Source organism: Neomonachus schauinslandi, chromosome 8, assembly GCF_002201575.2.
Source record: "Neomonachus schauinslandi chromosome 8, ASM220157v2, whole genome shotgun sequence".
Taxonomy (NCBI): Eukaryota; Metazoa; Chordata; class Mammalia; order Carnivora; family Phocidae; genus Neomonachus; species Neomonachus schauinslandi.
The window spans coordinates 205,239-220,321 of record NC_058410.1 but is presented as its reverse complement, the minus strand read 5'-3'; the positions used below and the strand labels follow the sequence as shown (position 1 = coordinate 220,321).

General features: G+C 44.2%; 1 protein-coding gene across 1 annotated transcript in view; it reads left to right on the top strand.

The window, feature by feature from the left end:
• The window catches only part of FAM120B (family with sequence similarity 120B), a 107,327-nt gene that overhangs the window by 33,081 nt on the left and 59,163 nt on the right, over positions 1-15,083 (top strand). Inside the window, 2 exon segments of the mRNA XM_021693287.2 lie at positions 7,168-7,340; positions 10,935-11,027. Of these exon segments, the coding sequence (XP_021548962.2) occupies positions 7,168-7,340; positions 10,935-11,027 (266 nt within the window).

The following is a 15,083-nucleotide window of genomic DNA, read 5'->3' as shown; positions in this document are numbered from 1 at the left end:
CATTGTTTCAGAGGACAAATATTCTTCTAAAACTTTGATATTCCATTTTTGTATGCGTTAAATTCTCTCGTGCTACTGTTGTTCCCATCATGCAAGTCTGCAGTTTACCAAATAAGGGTGTGAGCACTGCAAAATAATTTTCTTAAAAATGGAATTCTATTGGGAGAGAAGGTGAGGAAAGTTACTATAGGGAATATTTCCTTATTCTCTCAGCCAGTGATATATTCAAACCTAAAAAGGTATTTATCAAAAAAATGAAGATGAATTAACATCTGTTTATACAGCAAGAGATATTTTTAAAGGATAGCCAAAATAATTTGTCAGAAATGTTTTATTATATATGTGATTTCCATCTTATTGTATCTTTCCAAAAATAATATGAAGAGGGATTATTATAGTTTTCTTCATGGTTTGAATTAAAGAGACTATTTGGCTCTTCATCATCGTATTATGAGTTAGTTTTAAAGGCCACTCCTTGAAATATTTTCATAAACTCTGGCAGCCATATCATGATCACAGAGACTGCCTCTGGGGCTTAAGCAAGCCTCCTCCTTGGCGCCACCAGACCCACAGAAGTTCTCTAGTGTGGCTGCACGTCAGGGCCGGGCTCCAGAAGAGCTTGCGTGCAGGGCTTCCATCGCTGGAAAACTCGAGTGGGGTCCTGAGCTTTTGGTGCCGATAATTTGCATGAATGACTCTTCGTTTGTGCTTATGTTAGTAAGGATATGAAAATGACAAGATTTTAATACTTAAATACTGTTCTGTATCCATGAGGAAAAATGCCAGGAGGTTTTTCAACTACAGTGGAGACAGACCATCCCATTTGTGTGACGGGCATTCTCCGTGGCTCAGGCAGCGTGTGTTGAAAACCGTGGCGTCCTCTGACGCCTGCCGTCCGCACACCTGTCTCAGGAAACCGGATGTACGCGGGTGCCTCGGCCCAGCTGCGAAAGGCCCTGTTGCATCACGGGCTCCGTTGTTCCCAGGTGAGGCCAGCGGTCTTGTCAGTAGAAGGGACGTCGTCTCAGGACACAAGTCTGATTTTCTCGTTCTCCTGAGAGAGTTTCAAGCAGGTTGATTTCATAAATGGTGTGTTTTCAGTGAGTCTCCTGACAGAGTGGCCAGAGTGTTCTTTTTAAAAAAGGCTTTCTTCTAACAGCACATGTGATTTAGCTTGCTTACTTAAATAGTAGAAATGTAGAAACAGAAACCACAGATATTTTATCACAAAATGGAAAGGAAATGCAGGGGAGCAGAGAAATTACAGAGATTACCTAAAAATTAGGAGGGAGAAGGAATTAAAATTGACCGGGCAAGGAGCAGAAAAGTAAACTTCCATTACTGGCATATTTTATCACATCCCTGTCCCCTCTGTGTTCCCATCTGTGGGTGTGCACGCAGCTTATAGACACACATTCAGATGTGCACACATGTGAGCTGTAAGCTGTGTTCATGTGTCTCATCTGTGTTACATGGGTACTGTTACATCTCTCACCTCACCAGTATCCTGAGATGTGATGTTTTTGATGATGCAAGAAGGGTGTACCTTAAAATTGAGCTTCCTTTCCCCAGACACAGCGCTTGAAGGGCCCTCGAGTTGTGCACATACGTGCTTGTTTACTCTCAGCACACATATAGCCCCTTTCTTCCTCCTTCCTCACTTACTGGTGCTCTGCCTGTTGTGGAGTGAGTCTTGGACCAAACCACAGGCAGGCATTTGGAATAGCGTCTTCTCCCCCAGAGTTGGAGATTCTTCTTCAGACGGAACAGAAGTGGTTTTTCCTCTCCTCAGTGTCCGTTTTTTTGTCATCATAAGCATACCCTCGTTTCAGAGACCTAGGACAGCTAATTAGCCGTATGAATCAGTACGTAAATGTAGTATTTCTCAGCTTTATGAGGGTGTTTCACTCACCAAAGTCTTGCAGGTCTTCTTAGAAGACTGTCTTACAGCCTGAAGTGAGATGAAGGGATACCTTTCCTGAAAAGAGGGTGCCATGTTTGACCCAGGCCCTCATTTGCTGGGGCTGTTGTGGTGGAGCCTTCTTCTGTGTGCTCTTGACAGTCTTGTGTGCAGATGTGTACAGGTCTAGAAAGTCTTGTCGGATCCTAGCAGTTTCTGTGGGTGGTAAATCCAAGTCCCCAACTGCTGCCCAGGTGCGCGAATGCACACGTGGTGACGAGAGGATGATGTGACCGCCCGCCTCCTGACCCACCCACCTGACATCATGGGTCAAGAGAAATGGCTTCAAAACCTCAATGCCGGTTTTCTTTCCATTTGTAAAAATAATCTGAAGATTTTTCAAATAACTGTGTTACAAATACACATTTGAGTCACAAGCCAACTGTTGAATTTCACTTTTCAGAGCCACATTCACTGTATTTTGAATGCATTAGGTAGGAGTGGCATAACTGTCATTTTGCAAGCACGAAATGAGACATTTCATCCCTGTACACTTAGAGCTTAATATATCGAGATACCAATGCATTCTACTCTGTTTATACCTGAATGAAATTTTTTTTTTTTCTTATTATAAATAGGCTCTTGAAGTTTACCCAGCCAGAGTGAAGATTCAGTTTGCAAGCGTGGAGTTGTCAGAGTTTTTAATTTTGTTTTCTTTTGGCCAGGAATGCTCTACTAAACAAGAGAATGCTAAGTAAAATATTCATTTAAATCAAACTTATGAACTAAAGCTTTCACAGGTAAACTTGAGACATAAGATATATGCACGTTAATTTCGAGAACTCTTCACCAGTCACGTCCTGACAATGGACACAAGCCAGACAGGTGTATGGTTTTTCTTACCCCAGCAGTGTGCAAGGGAAATAATCATCAGATAACTCTAAAACCCAACTATTGAAATATGTACTTCCATATAAAAAGCATACAGAATTGCTGTGGTCTTTATTCACTCACTTCTGTTTATTGCTGCAAAAACACAAACAGAAACATTACTTTATTGCTTTGTTACTCATGAGGTGCATACAGCAACCCTCTGCCAGGGGTGGATCCTCCAGGTATCTCTTGAGAAGGTCTTCGAAGTTGTCATTCACAGAAGTGACTTCCTTCCCTGCCCCTCTGCTCCTCCATCTGTGGGCTCAGGTCCCCCAGAAGGATCCTAGGCTTTCCTGTCCATCTGTTCACACAAAATCTTTTACCAAGTTATGTAATTAGGTTTTTGAAGCTGATGTGTTTTAGATGTGATGCTAGTTGGTGACCTAGAGATGAGATTGATTGTTTAGGTCTGTGGCTCTTTGAAACATCTCAGCTGCCCCTTGAGCTCTGGGGGAAGTATAGGGGCCATCCTTTCTGGCACAGTCTTATTTATCCCCAGGAGCGGGGGGGGGGGGTGTGTGTGTGTGTGTGTGTGTGTGTGTGTGTGTGTGTGTGTGTGTGGTGGAGGGAGAAGCTCTGAGCTGATCTGCCTTCCAATTCTGATCAAAATAGGTTTCTTTTCTTTATTTTTAATTTTTCTTAAAGATTTCTTTATTTCACAGACAGAGCACAAGCAGGGGAGGGGGAGAGGGAGACGCAGACTCCCTGCTGAGCAGGGAGCCCAAAGTGGGACTCGATCCCAGGACCCTGGGATCATGACCTGAGCTGAAGGCAGACGCTTAACCGACTGAGCCACCCAGGCACCCCAAAATAGGTTTCTTTTAAACTGAAATTACTAATGGTGCCCTTGGTGTTAGGTAGGCTCAGCCCTCCTGGGTCATTAATACCACATTTGAAAACCACTTCATCTAGGGGTACCTGGGTGGCTCAGTCGTTAAGTGTCTGCCTTTGGCTCAGGTCATGATCCAAGGGTCCTGGGATCGAGCCCCGCATCGGGCTCCCTGCTCTGAGGGAAGCCTGCTTCTCCCTCTCCCACTCTCCCTGCTTGTGTTCCCTTTCTCACTGTGTCTCTCTCTGTCAAATAAATAAATAAAATCTTAAAAAAAATAAAATAAAAACCACTTTGTCTAGAGTGAGTTTACCAGTGGAAGAGAACTAATCTAAATGATCCTTCAAAGAAATTCACACCTTCTGGCTTAAGATGATGAAATCTATCAAGTGAGAGGTAAATCTCTGTGGACGGTACTTAGGAAGAGAACCATCCTTATAATTAAGGCCATTATGTAGGGTCGTCAGAGGGTCTCTGTGCAGCCTCGCAAGTACTACGTGTGACAGAAAATGACAGCAACCCCAGAATATGTTGTCTTGTATTGAAGGCAGAAATTCTCAGTTTCTGGAGAAGGCTGCAGACGTGTCTTGTCTCCTCTGGTAATACGGGTGCTCAGTACTGAGTTCTTGACTAAATAAATTATTGATTGAATTTAGGATTAAAATTCTCTGATTAGAGATTTTTGAGGATGTGGTTTTTCAAACCAGTGGTTTTCTGTAATCTATTTTATCATTAGCCCTCAAGAACCAATTTATTATTGGCGAGTTATTCTTTTCTTGTCTGTGTAAATGATTTCTTAGCTGTTTTGTGGAAGAATATTGAGTGGTATTCAAACTCTGCCTGTGTCCGAACCACCTGGAGAGCGTGTTACAACAGATTGCTGCTCCCTGACCCCTGGAGTTCGATTAGTAGGCCTGGGGTGCGGCCTGAGAATTTGCAATTCTTTTTTTCTTTTTCTAAGATTTATTTAATTATTTTAGAGAGAGTGCACACAAATGAGCACAAACGGGGGAGGGGTAGAGGGAGAGAATATTCAGCTAGATGCCCCCGCTGAGCACGGAGCCCAACGTGGGGCTCGGTGCAGGGCTCAATCCCACACCCCATGAAACCACAACCTGGGCTGAAACCCTAGAGTCGGATGTCCAACGACTGAGCCACCCAGGCGCTCCAAGAATTTGCAATTCTAACAAATTCCCAGGTGATACCAAGGCTGGGAGTGATGGCTACCAGCATGTCACTGTTTGTTCAGGATATCTCGTGTTTGTTGCTGCCACCGTACTTGACTCTCAGTATATCTCATGAATCTCATTCTTTTTGTATTAAATTCTTCTGTGTAAGCAAATGAAATGCAAGGTACAGTCTTTCCACTGTCCATCCCCACACACTCTAATGGGGACTTGGCCTCTCAGCTGTGTGCATAGATGTTGTATATGCGTTGAAAAAAGGACTAGAAGCTATATTTTAAAATATGGCTATATGTGGGTGGTGGGGTTATAAATGTTTTCATTTTCTTATGCCTTTTTTTCCTTAGTTTTTTTTACAATGCATGACTTTTAGAGTTAGAAAAACTGTTTGTCAACTACTTGAGTATATTTGAAATAACTGTGATAATGGGACATTCATCACTTACCTTCAATCAGGGCTTGGCAGCCGTCTGTATTTTAGGCTTTGGGGGCACCGTGATCTCTGCTGCAGCGGCCCAGCTCTGCACTTGGACTGCGCGGGGGGGGCCACAGACAGCACACAAATGAGCATGGTGCCATTGTGCTGACACTTTATTTAGGGACGTTGAAACTGGCATTTCACATACTTTTCTCACATTGTGAAATACTATTTTTCTTGTGATTTTTTTTCAGTCATTTAAACATGTGAAAACCATTAGTTTATAGGCCTACAGAAACAGGCAGTGAGCTGGATTCGGCCCATGGGCTACAGTTTGCTGACCCTACAAGATGATTATTTTTCTGAAAAGATGTGTTTCTAAGAAGTCATGGCTGACCCTTGTGAAGATCTTGGAATGATATCTCCATCTTATTAACTGGTGCCATAGATTTGTTTTTTGCCAGTTGTCTTCACTATTTTCTTTCTTTCAAGAGAAAAATGATTTTTTTTTCCTCTCCAAAATAAATAATGAAAAAATTTTTTGATGGAGGAAACACTTCAGCCGTTTCAGAAATGCAAGTGACTTTTGCTGTGTTGTTTCACTTTCAGTGGTGGGAGATACATGGTCAAGAATATTAAATGATACTGTGAGAAATGGGGAAAAAAAGGGAAAAAGAGGAGAGCTGCTTCTTTGAGTCCTTTAATTCCGATACCATTTGGTTACTGGGTTCTGTTTCCATAGTAGACATGTGGGACATTCGGACCTCTGCCATCCTGGCTCTTGAGGCGTGGTGTTGTAGCTTCTTGACCCTGCAGAAATCACAGCTGCTGCCTGTAGTGGGACCTGGCTTGTCCCAGGACTGGCCTGTGTGTGCGGCTGCCGGCAGGACCCCCCACTTTTCCTCCAGACTCCCGGGGCCATGTGTTGTGATTTAAGGAAATGAGGAAGGGTTGTTTTTTGGTTTTTTTAACTTTAATAATTTAGATGTATATATAAGACATAGAAATGAAACACTAGAAATTACATTTTAGGAATTTCTTTTGTTTGACAGTTTTAGGGACATGCTGTCCAAAGCATGGGGCCCAGAGTTGCCCTGCATCCAAGCCTCTAGGTTGTGCAGTGCAGACTCCTGGGCATCATACCTGGTAAAGCAGGCTTTCTGCATGCAGAACCCAGGAAAATGCATTTTTTATAGTCTCTGCTGTGGATTCTTTTTACACTGAAGTTTAAAAACTGCTGGTCTAGGGGAATAAGAGACTGGTCTAAGGGAATAAGAGAGCAAGCTAACAGGGTAGGTTGGTGGTCTTTGCACCAGCATTCCACTGTGGCTGTGTTCTTTCCCACACTCAGAGACAGGACCTTTTTTTTTTTTTAAAGATTTTTTATTTATTTATCTGAGAGAGAGAATGGGAGACAGAGAGCATGAGAGGGAGGAGGGGCAGAGGGAGAAGCAGACTCCCTGCCGAGCAGGGAGCCCGATGCGGTACTCGATCCCGGGACTCCAGAATCATGACCTGAGCCGAAGGCAGTTGCTTAACCAACTGAGCCACCCAGGCGCCCCGAGACAGGACCTTTTAAACATACCCTGAAAAGCATTCTTAACAATGGCAGGATGCAGCAGAGGTAGGAAAAAAGCCCTAGTTTCCCTCAAAACATAGTCCTTAAAAAAAAGAATGTTCTCAATGAAGTACATATATACTGGCCTTTGAGGGTCTGTTTCTTTTAACCAGGTAGGTTTGTTCATGTTTACTTTCTAGTCCTTTACACCTTAAAGCCCAAGGGTGTCAGAAAGAGAAGAGGTTAGTGTCTTTTATTCTTTTATTGTATTTCTATAAGAAGCATGTTATAACTTGCTGGTACAAAGAATAATGGTAAATGGACTTTTTTTTTTTTTTTAACCAGGGGGAACACCTAATTTGAAATTACTGTGGCTGAACCAAGAGCCAGGAATACAAGGCCGGCGCTTGGATGCCCTCCTAGGCTGTTTCGACCTTTCCTCCTCGAGAGAAGAGCTGCAGGCAGTCGAGAACCCCTTTAAAGCGTTGTGCTGCCTCTTGATCTACCTCTTTGTGCAGGTAACCTCCGCTCCTCGCTCCTGCCCTTGCCTTTTGTGAGGTGTGGCGCGCTGGGGTCTGGCCGTGGCCTGTCCCCGTGTCATGCTGTCCAGTGCCTGCCCCATGAGCACGAGTCCCTTGCAGCTGTGCTCCCTGTCGGCACACGTTAGCGCCTGTGTGTGTCAGACGTAGAGGCTCGTACTGCACGCAAGTGTAGTGGAGGCTTGGGACGCCGTGCGGGCTTGCTTCCGCTTTCCCAGCACTCTGAACCGTGGAGTGCCTCCCCTGGTGCTGTTACTGTCCAGGAGGTTGCTCCTGTCGGGGGCCCCGTGTCGTGGTGAGAAGACCTGGTGATCCTGGCCGACGTCTTCCGACGCCACTGCTCTTGCGACGTTTGCTGAGACTTCCCTTCACGTCCCAGTCTAGGACAAGGTAGTGGGTACCTCCTGGGATTATTGGGGTGTTGCACTGTGGAAAATACGAAACATGCTTCGTAGGGGTGCCCAGTAAAACGTCTGCTAGGGTCATCATCGTCACGGCCTGTGTCTTCCTTGCCCGACTAAACCAGGGGTTGGAGGCCTCACGTGGGGAATGCAGTGCCAGGCCCTGATGGGTGTCCCTCAACAAGTTAGGCAGTTTCTGTTTCATTAGTTTTACACTTAGGTTATGTGTGAAAATTATAAGGGCCCGTGAAAGTATTTGTCTTTTTAACAGGTGCCCGTGTGCAGGGTCATGTTTGGAAACCTCAGCGAAAGAAGGGCCAAATCACTCCCTCTTCCAGCCCCTTTCCTCCCACTTCCTTTCCTTGGCTGTATTATTTTGAAATGATTTTGTCTCACATTCGTCACAATGACAATAAAAAAAAAAAGTCCTTTGCAATCACGTCTCTATTGTTTTAGCCCATCTAGACCTCCTGTCCTCTCGACACCTTTGAGGTGTCTTGCCTTCTGCTGTGGCCTCTGTATGTGGTGGATCTTGGGACTCGTCTGGCATAAACATCAAATTTTCATTTGCCTGGAATAGAGAGTTAGGTGACTGTTTCTCAGACCTGAATTCACTTTATGAATTAGTGATTGTCTTTAAGAAACTCACTCTTATCGTGGAATTACATTTCAAGGGAGCTTTATACTGATTCGTCTTTTCCTTTTCTAAATTGTTCTTTTCTTTTGGCTCTGCCAGTTTATAGCTAGTTCTGCATTTTGCATTTTGTAAAAATGTGGTATAGCTAAATAACTCTTAGAGATTTTATTGCTTCATTATTGGTTTCACAAGCACCAGTGTAAACTTTAGTTTTTGCTTTACTATTTTGAGTAGAACATTTTGTTATTGGTACCAGACTTAGCAATATAATTGAATAGAGGATGGATTTTTAAGTGTAAAACTGCCTTTCTTTTGATACCATTTACTAAATATGCAAGCATGTATCAGTTAATGTTTTCTGTCCAGTGTTCATTCGTCTCCAGGTGGCCAAGATAGGGCCATCATGGGGATTGGGAATGGTGAATAACCAAGAGCTGAGGTTTCTCCTCCAGAAAAATAAGTGTGTTTTCTTCTGAATACTGTCTGCGTGCATATGAACAGTCACTCCTTGGACACACATCTTGAATTACTCTTTCCAGTAAGAGGGTTGTTGAACCTGTTGACAGTCGCTCATCACAGCTCTGTGCTCGCCACTTGGGCAGGTGACTGTCAGTTACGAAAATCCTTGTCCAGACCACAGAACAGCAGCTTTCCATCTCCAGTATCTCTATACACCTGAAGCAAGACAAGCGTCAGGAGGAAAATTTCCACCTTCACCTTCTTTCTGATTACACTAATGATTACCTTTCAGTAAAAATCTCTTTAGTGTGAGTCAGCATGAGGCAGACATATGATGTTGGTTTGACTTAAAGAGCATATTTAAATTGGAGCTTTTTGAAACCGAAAAACAGTGAATTAACACATCAGTGGCATCTTTGAGATTAAGAAGGAACTACAATATTATTCACAGGGTTAATATTCTCTTAGGGTTTCATAAGTAAAAAGATAAATTTATAAAAATATTATACTTTTCTGTGGTTAAGCTTAAGTTAGATGTTTTGTTGTGCAACGTGGGGTATAGAACCTGTGGAGAAACGAAATGCTCTCATAACCTCCAAGTCAACAACAACACTTTTTACTGAAGGCTTATCTGAGAACATTCTCTGGAAGGGTAAGTTTACGTCATAGCAAGTGTACATGGTTTTTATAATCTCTAGTTGAGCAAATGCTTTAAATAGTAATATCTGTTCTGTGAAACCGTAAAAAAGCACCCTCTGTGGTGGTTTAGATCTGTTAACTGCGGAGGTGGGTTGCCTGTGAAAGCAACGGTACGTGAGATAGTTCTCTTTTCAGTAAGTTGGTGTTTTAAAATCAGCCTTCTTCAGAAGTTGCTAATGGCAAGAAGTAGAGTTACGTTGCAAGAAACCGAGTCTAAATGGAGAGAGATGGGGTTTATGGAATAAAAAAACGTGTTCTCTGCTTGGTCTTGCTTCTGTAGACTGGGGTCTTTTTTCTTGGTCATGAGTACTACACATCTGTGGACTTTTTTGGTATTCCCTGAAATAGTTACAGCTGTCGTTTATACAAAGGCAGTAAGTACTTCAGAATGGGGCAGGGCAGGGTAGTGACGGGGTTGGTGCCTTCCGCAGGGTGGAGGTGACGCACGCCAGAAGTACTTGATTTTCCAGGAGAGGTCAGCGGGTCCTGGCCATGGAGAGCAGGAGCCAGTCAACTGTCTTTCTGGTTTATGGTGGGGTCATTTTTATTAGGAGTAAACATTAGCCACTTTTATCACAGAGGAAGAATCAAAATTCTTACTCACAGGTTTGTGGTTGTCATCCTGATTTTTTCCCTTCAAGCCTTTACTTGCCACAGAACGTATTCCTCTATAGAAAGAAGTTCTCGTATTCTTATGATGGCGGTGGAAACAATGAGCAAGGGAACTGCAGTGCTTTTCTCTGGCTGGCAGAATTTGGTGGCTGAGCTGGAAAAGTCATCACCCCCTAACCTGGGAGAGGTGGTCCCCTAGAGCAGCCCGCTGTCCATGGTGCTCCCAGGCCCTGTCCTCATGCCTATCATTTTCACGAGACCCACAGTTTCCCCATCTGTCTCTCCAAATCCCTGCCCTCCTTGTTCTTGCTCACATTTTGGTTGGACCCCTTGATTCCACAGAAGATCGGAGGGTCTCAAATGTGGGGGTCCTGAGATATGAGTATCAGGTTTCATCAGGGCTGGCAAAGGTGGAAGTTTATCCCAGCCTGGATCACCCCAGCTCACGCTGAAACCCCTAAGTTACCAGCTGTGGAAATTGGTGCCCAAAACAGTCACCTGTGTTGCTCTAAGACTCAGGCCTGGTTGTGGCTCATGGCCCCTCCCAAGCATTCTAGAGCTTCCCCCCTTGCTGCAGAGTGACCAGGGCCCTGTCCAGCTTGGCCCTGGGCATCATGGACTGTGGGCTCTGGACAAAGAGGCCCCACTGACCTCCGCCTCTGCCTCGTCTACCGCCCCCAGTGCACGCCTGTCTTTAGTCATTGAATCCACGTGCAGAGTGTCGGATTTTTCCCAGAGCTGATGCTGCTTCTCTCTCCCTTTCAGGTGGACACTCTTTGCCTGGAGGATCTGCATGCTTTTATTGCTCAGGCCTTGTGCCTCCAAGGAAAGTCAACTGTGCAGCTGGTAGACTTACAGGTACTGGCCTGACTGATTGATTGTCACAGTTCTGGAGACCCCCTGCCTGCCCAGCCATTTCTTCTGTTGGTTTTTTTAAGTTTTGGTTGGTGTTTCACAGAAAAGGTAAGAAGGCATCTTTAATCAAGGTGTTTTTATGATGCTGTGGTGTAGCTTCATCTCTCACAGCAGAGCCCAGGGTCCTGCCAGGTTAGTGAAGTTCAAGCAGAGCTGTGTACAGATGGTGTCCCGCGTTCCGTGGAAGTGGGCCCTCTAGACCTCGGTCTCAGATGGGTCACATGCTCACAAGAGCTGCCTCATTCCATTGCTGAGAAATGTGTCGTTCTTAATCCTGTCTCAGTATTGTGGTCACATGAGGACAAGAGTCAGTGTGATCCCTTATAAGCCTTGCTAACTTTAGGAAAACAGGACGCCTTTTTCTGGTGTTCATGATTTTGGCCCATGCACATCCTGTCTTGCCTGTTTTGTCCGTGGGCCTGGCCTCCCAGACATCGGTGACTGCTCTTAGGGGCTGGGCCACATCCCACCAGCCCCGTGTCCTCTCCCAGTGCCTTGCTTGCGGAGTGTTTAGTAAATGGAGATCATGCGCCGTGTTGCTTTTATTCAGATGTTGCCACTCACGGGCGTTTTATTCCTTTAATTTCACGAATGAGCCGTTGGCAGCTGAGCCTCGTTCCTCTCCTCTTTGGCCACACCCTGTTGGGTCCCATAGCTGTTTCGTAGAGGAAAACCCGAGGTCAGGTCAGTTGTTGGTGGAAACTGAAGACTTTGCTTTATAAATGCCATTGGATAATGATGAGTTTTATCTGCAGATTCTAGTTAATTGAATTAGTTTTCACTGGTCTTTTTAGTGAAAAAAAAAAAAACTAATAAATTTCATTTATGAACAACTTTTAATCTAATCTCAGAACTCTTCCGTACCATGTTTACTCCATGAACTAATTCATGAACTAATTCTCGTAGCAGCCCAATTAAATACAGTGCAGGCTGTGTGTGTGTGTGTGTGTGTGTGTGAGCAGTTTCATTACGTTATAGTCAAGAAAGTTATTTTTAGAGGTGGATTTTTTCCTCCTTTTGGCAAGAAACAATTTTAAAAAGTGATTTTTTGGGTTATTACTAGGTTGATGCTAATTCCTTTTTTATTGAGGTATAATTGACACACATTATATAAGTTTCAGGTGCTCAACATAATGATTCAATATTTGTATATATTGTGAAATGATCACCACAGCAAGTCTAGTTAGTATCTGTCAGCACCCATAGTTACAGACTTTTTTTTCTTGTGATGAGAACTTCTAAGATTTATGCTCTTAGCAGCTTTCAGGTATGCAACCCAGTATTATTAACCGTGGTCTCCACGACGTACATCACATCCCGTGGCTTATTAATGTTATCACTGGACGTCTGTACCTTCTGAGTCCTTCACCCATTTTAGTCACCCCTTATCTCCAGTGACCACCAGCCCGTACGGTATTTGTCTTTCTTGCTCTGACTTATTTCACTTGGCATAATGCCCTCAAGGTCCATCCACGTTACCACAAATGGCAAGATTTCACTTTCTTTTTTTTATGCCTGAATAATACTGCGTTGTGTAGATATGTCAGATCTTTTTAATGTATTCATCAGTTGATGGACTCTTTTGTGAGTAATGCTGCCTCAAACATGGGCTGCACATACCTCACAAGATAGTGATTTAACTTCCTTCAGATATATCCCCAGAAGTTGGATTGCTGGAGTGTAGGGTAGCTCCATTTTTAGTTTTTTGAGGAGCCTCCATACTATTTTCCGGAGTAGCTGCGCCAGCTTGCATTCCTACCAGCAGTGCAAGAGGGTTCCCCTTTCTCCGCGTCCTGGCCCATACTTATCTTTTGCCTGATGATGGCCCTCCTAAATAAGTGTGGGAAATTAGTTGACCATATATGCATGGGTTTACTTTTGAGCTCTCTTTTCTGTTCCATTGATTTTCGTGTCTGTGTTTATGCTAATGCTATACTGTTTTGATTACAGTAGCTTTGTAATATAGTTTGAAATCGGGGAGCTGACGCCTCCAGCTCTGTTCTTTCTCAGGTCTGCTCTGGCTATTCAGAGCCTTTTGTGGTTCCATACACATTTTAGGGTTGTTTGTTCTATTTCTATGAAAAGTGCCGTAGGAATTTTTATAGAGATCACATTGAAGCTGTAGATTGCTTTGGATAGTATGGACATTTTAACAATATTTGTTCTTCCAACCCATGAGCATGGAATATCTTTCATTTGTGTTTTGTGTCATCTTCACTTTTTTTCATCAGTGTTTTATAATTTTCAGAGTGCAGGTCTTTCACGTCCCTGGTTAAATTTATTCCTACCTATCTTATTCTTTTTGATGCAATTGTAAATGAGATTGTTGTCTTAATTGCTCAGATAGTTCCTTATTAGTGTACAGAAATGCAACAGATTGGGACACCTGGGTGGCTCAGTTGGTTAAGCATCTGCCTTCGGCTTGGGTCCTGATCTCAGGGTCCTGGGATCAAGTCCCACATCAGGGTCCCTGCTCAGCGAGGAGTCTCCTTCTCCCTCTGCTGCCATCCCCTGCTTGTGCTCTGTCTCTCTGACAAATAAAGAAAATCTTTAATAATAATAATAATAATAATAAACCTTAAAAAAGAAATGCGACAGATTTTATGTATTGATGTATCCTGCAACTTTATTGAATTCATTTATTAGTTCTCACCATTTTTGGTAGAGTTTTAAGGGTTTTCTCTGTATAGTATCATGTTATTTGAAGATAGTGGCAGTTTTACTTCTTCCTTTCAGTTTGGATGCCTTTTATTTCTTTTCCTTGCCTGATTGCTGTGGCTAGGACTTCCAGTCCTGTATTGGATAAAAGTGGTGAGAGTGGACATCCTTGTCTTGTTCCTGACCTTAGGGAGAAAGCTCTCAGCTTTTCACCATTGGGGATGTTAGCTGATTGCATTGAGTATGAACAACTGAGTATGAACAACACAATTTTTAAAAAGTGAATTTTCAGTTATTAGTAGGTTAATAGAATTCTTACTACTAGATTATAGCCCGAGCTGCATGGCCTCCCCCTCGGCCTGCTGTCATGCTGCCATGGGCCCATATCTCCCTTGACCCTCACCTGCCTTCCTCTCTCCAGTCCTAGCAAAACTAAGCAGACAAACAGAAAGAGAAGGGGACTTAGAGGCCATGCTGTCTCCTGCCTCATTGTACAGTGTGGACAGCAGAGCAAGCTGGAGTTCGGGGCTCTTTCATTTGGTAGCTGCATGACCTTGAAGAAGTTCTTATGAACATACAGCAGAACATAACTTCTCTCTTTCATAAATATGAGGGGACGTCTTACATGCCTATTGCCAGGATGGAGTGTGGCACCATGTGGGATGTTCTCTGTCTTCGTGGAAATCGAGTCCATGATCCCATCCCCACCGTGTCATTGGCAGAGCTAAAGTGGGATCGGCCCTTGACACCCATCCAGTGGTCTTTGCTGTGAGAAAGGCGCTTTTCTGGGAGGAGGGGGCCTGAGGGAAAGCGCAAGGTAAAAGCAGACCCCAGCAGGAGCATGCCTTGTTGTGTCCACTCGCTTAGGCCCCATGCTTGCCAGTCTGGCAGACCCCAGCCGACCAGGTACCTTCCCCAGGGCTGGAACTTCTCCAGCCTGTACCAGCTGTTACTGACATTGGTTCCCTGGAAGGACTGTAACTGGGCAGCTCGTGTTCTCCTCACCAGACCCCTGTGGAGAGAGTCCCAAGGAGGATGGGGGTTTTTACCAGCGGTGGGACTGAAAACAGATGCGATTTCAGAGGCCTCTTGGCTGTCCTGGTTGATTGGGTTGGTTGCGGAGATGCTGTGAGGCAGGGAGGGGAGGGGCAGGGTCCCCCCAGGGTCTCACTCTACTCCGGCTGCTGAGGAGCAGCTCATCTGGGACTTAGCTGTGGCTTTGGTTCCAGACCCTTGTCTTCACCTGGTGTCCCTGCTCACTGGTGCTCGTGGGGAATTTTTAAAATGCCCAGCATTATTTTTCTTGTCCCAACAGCTCCAATACAGCTTTAAAATGGTAAA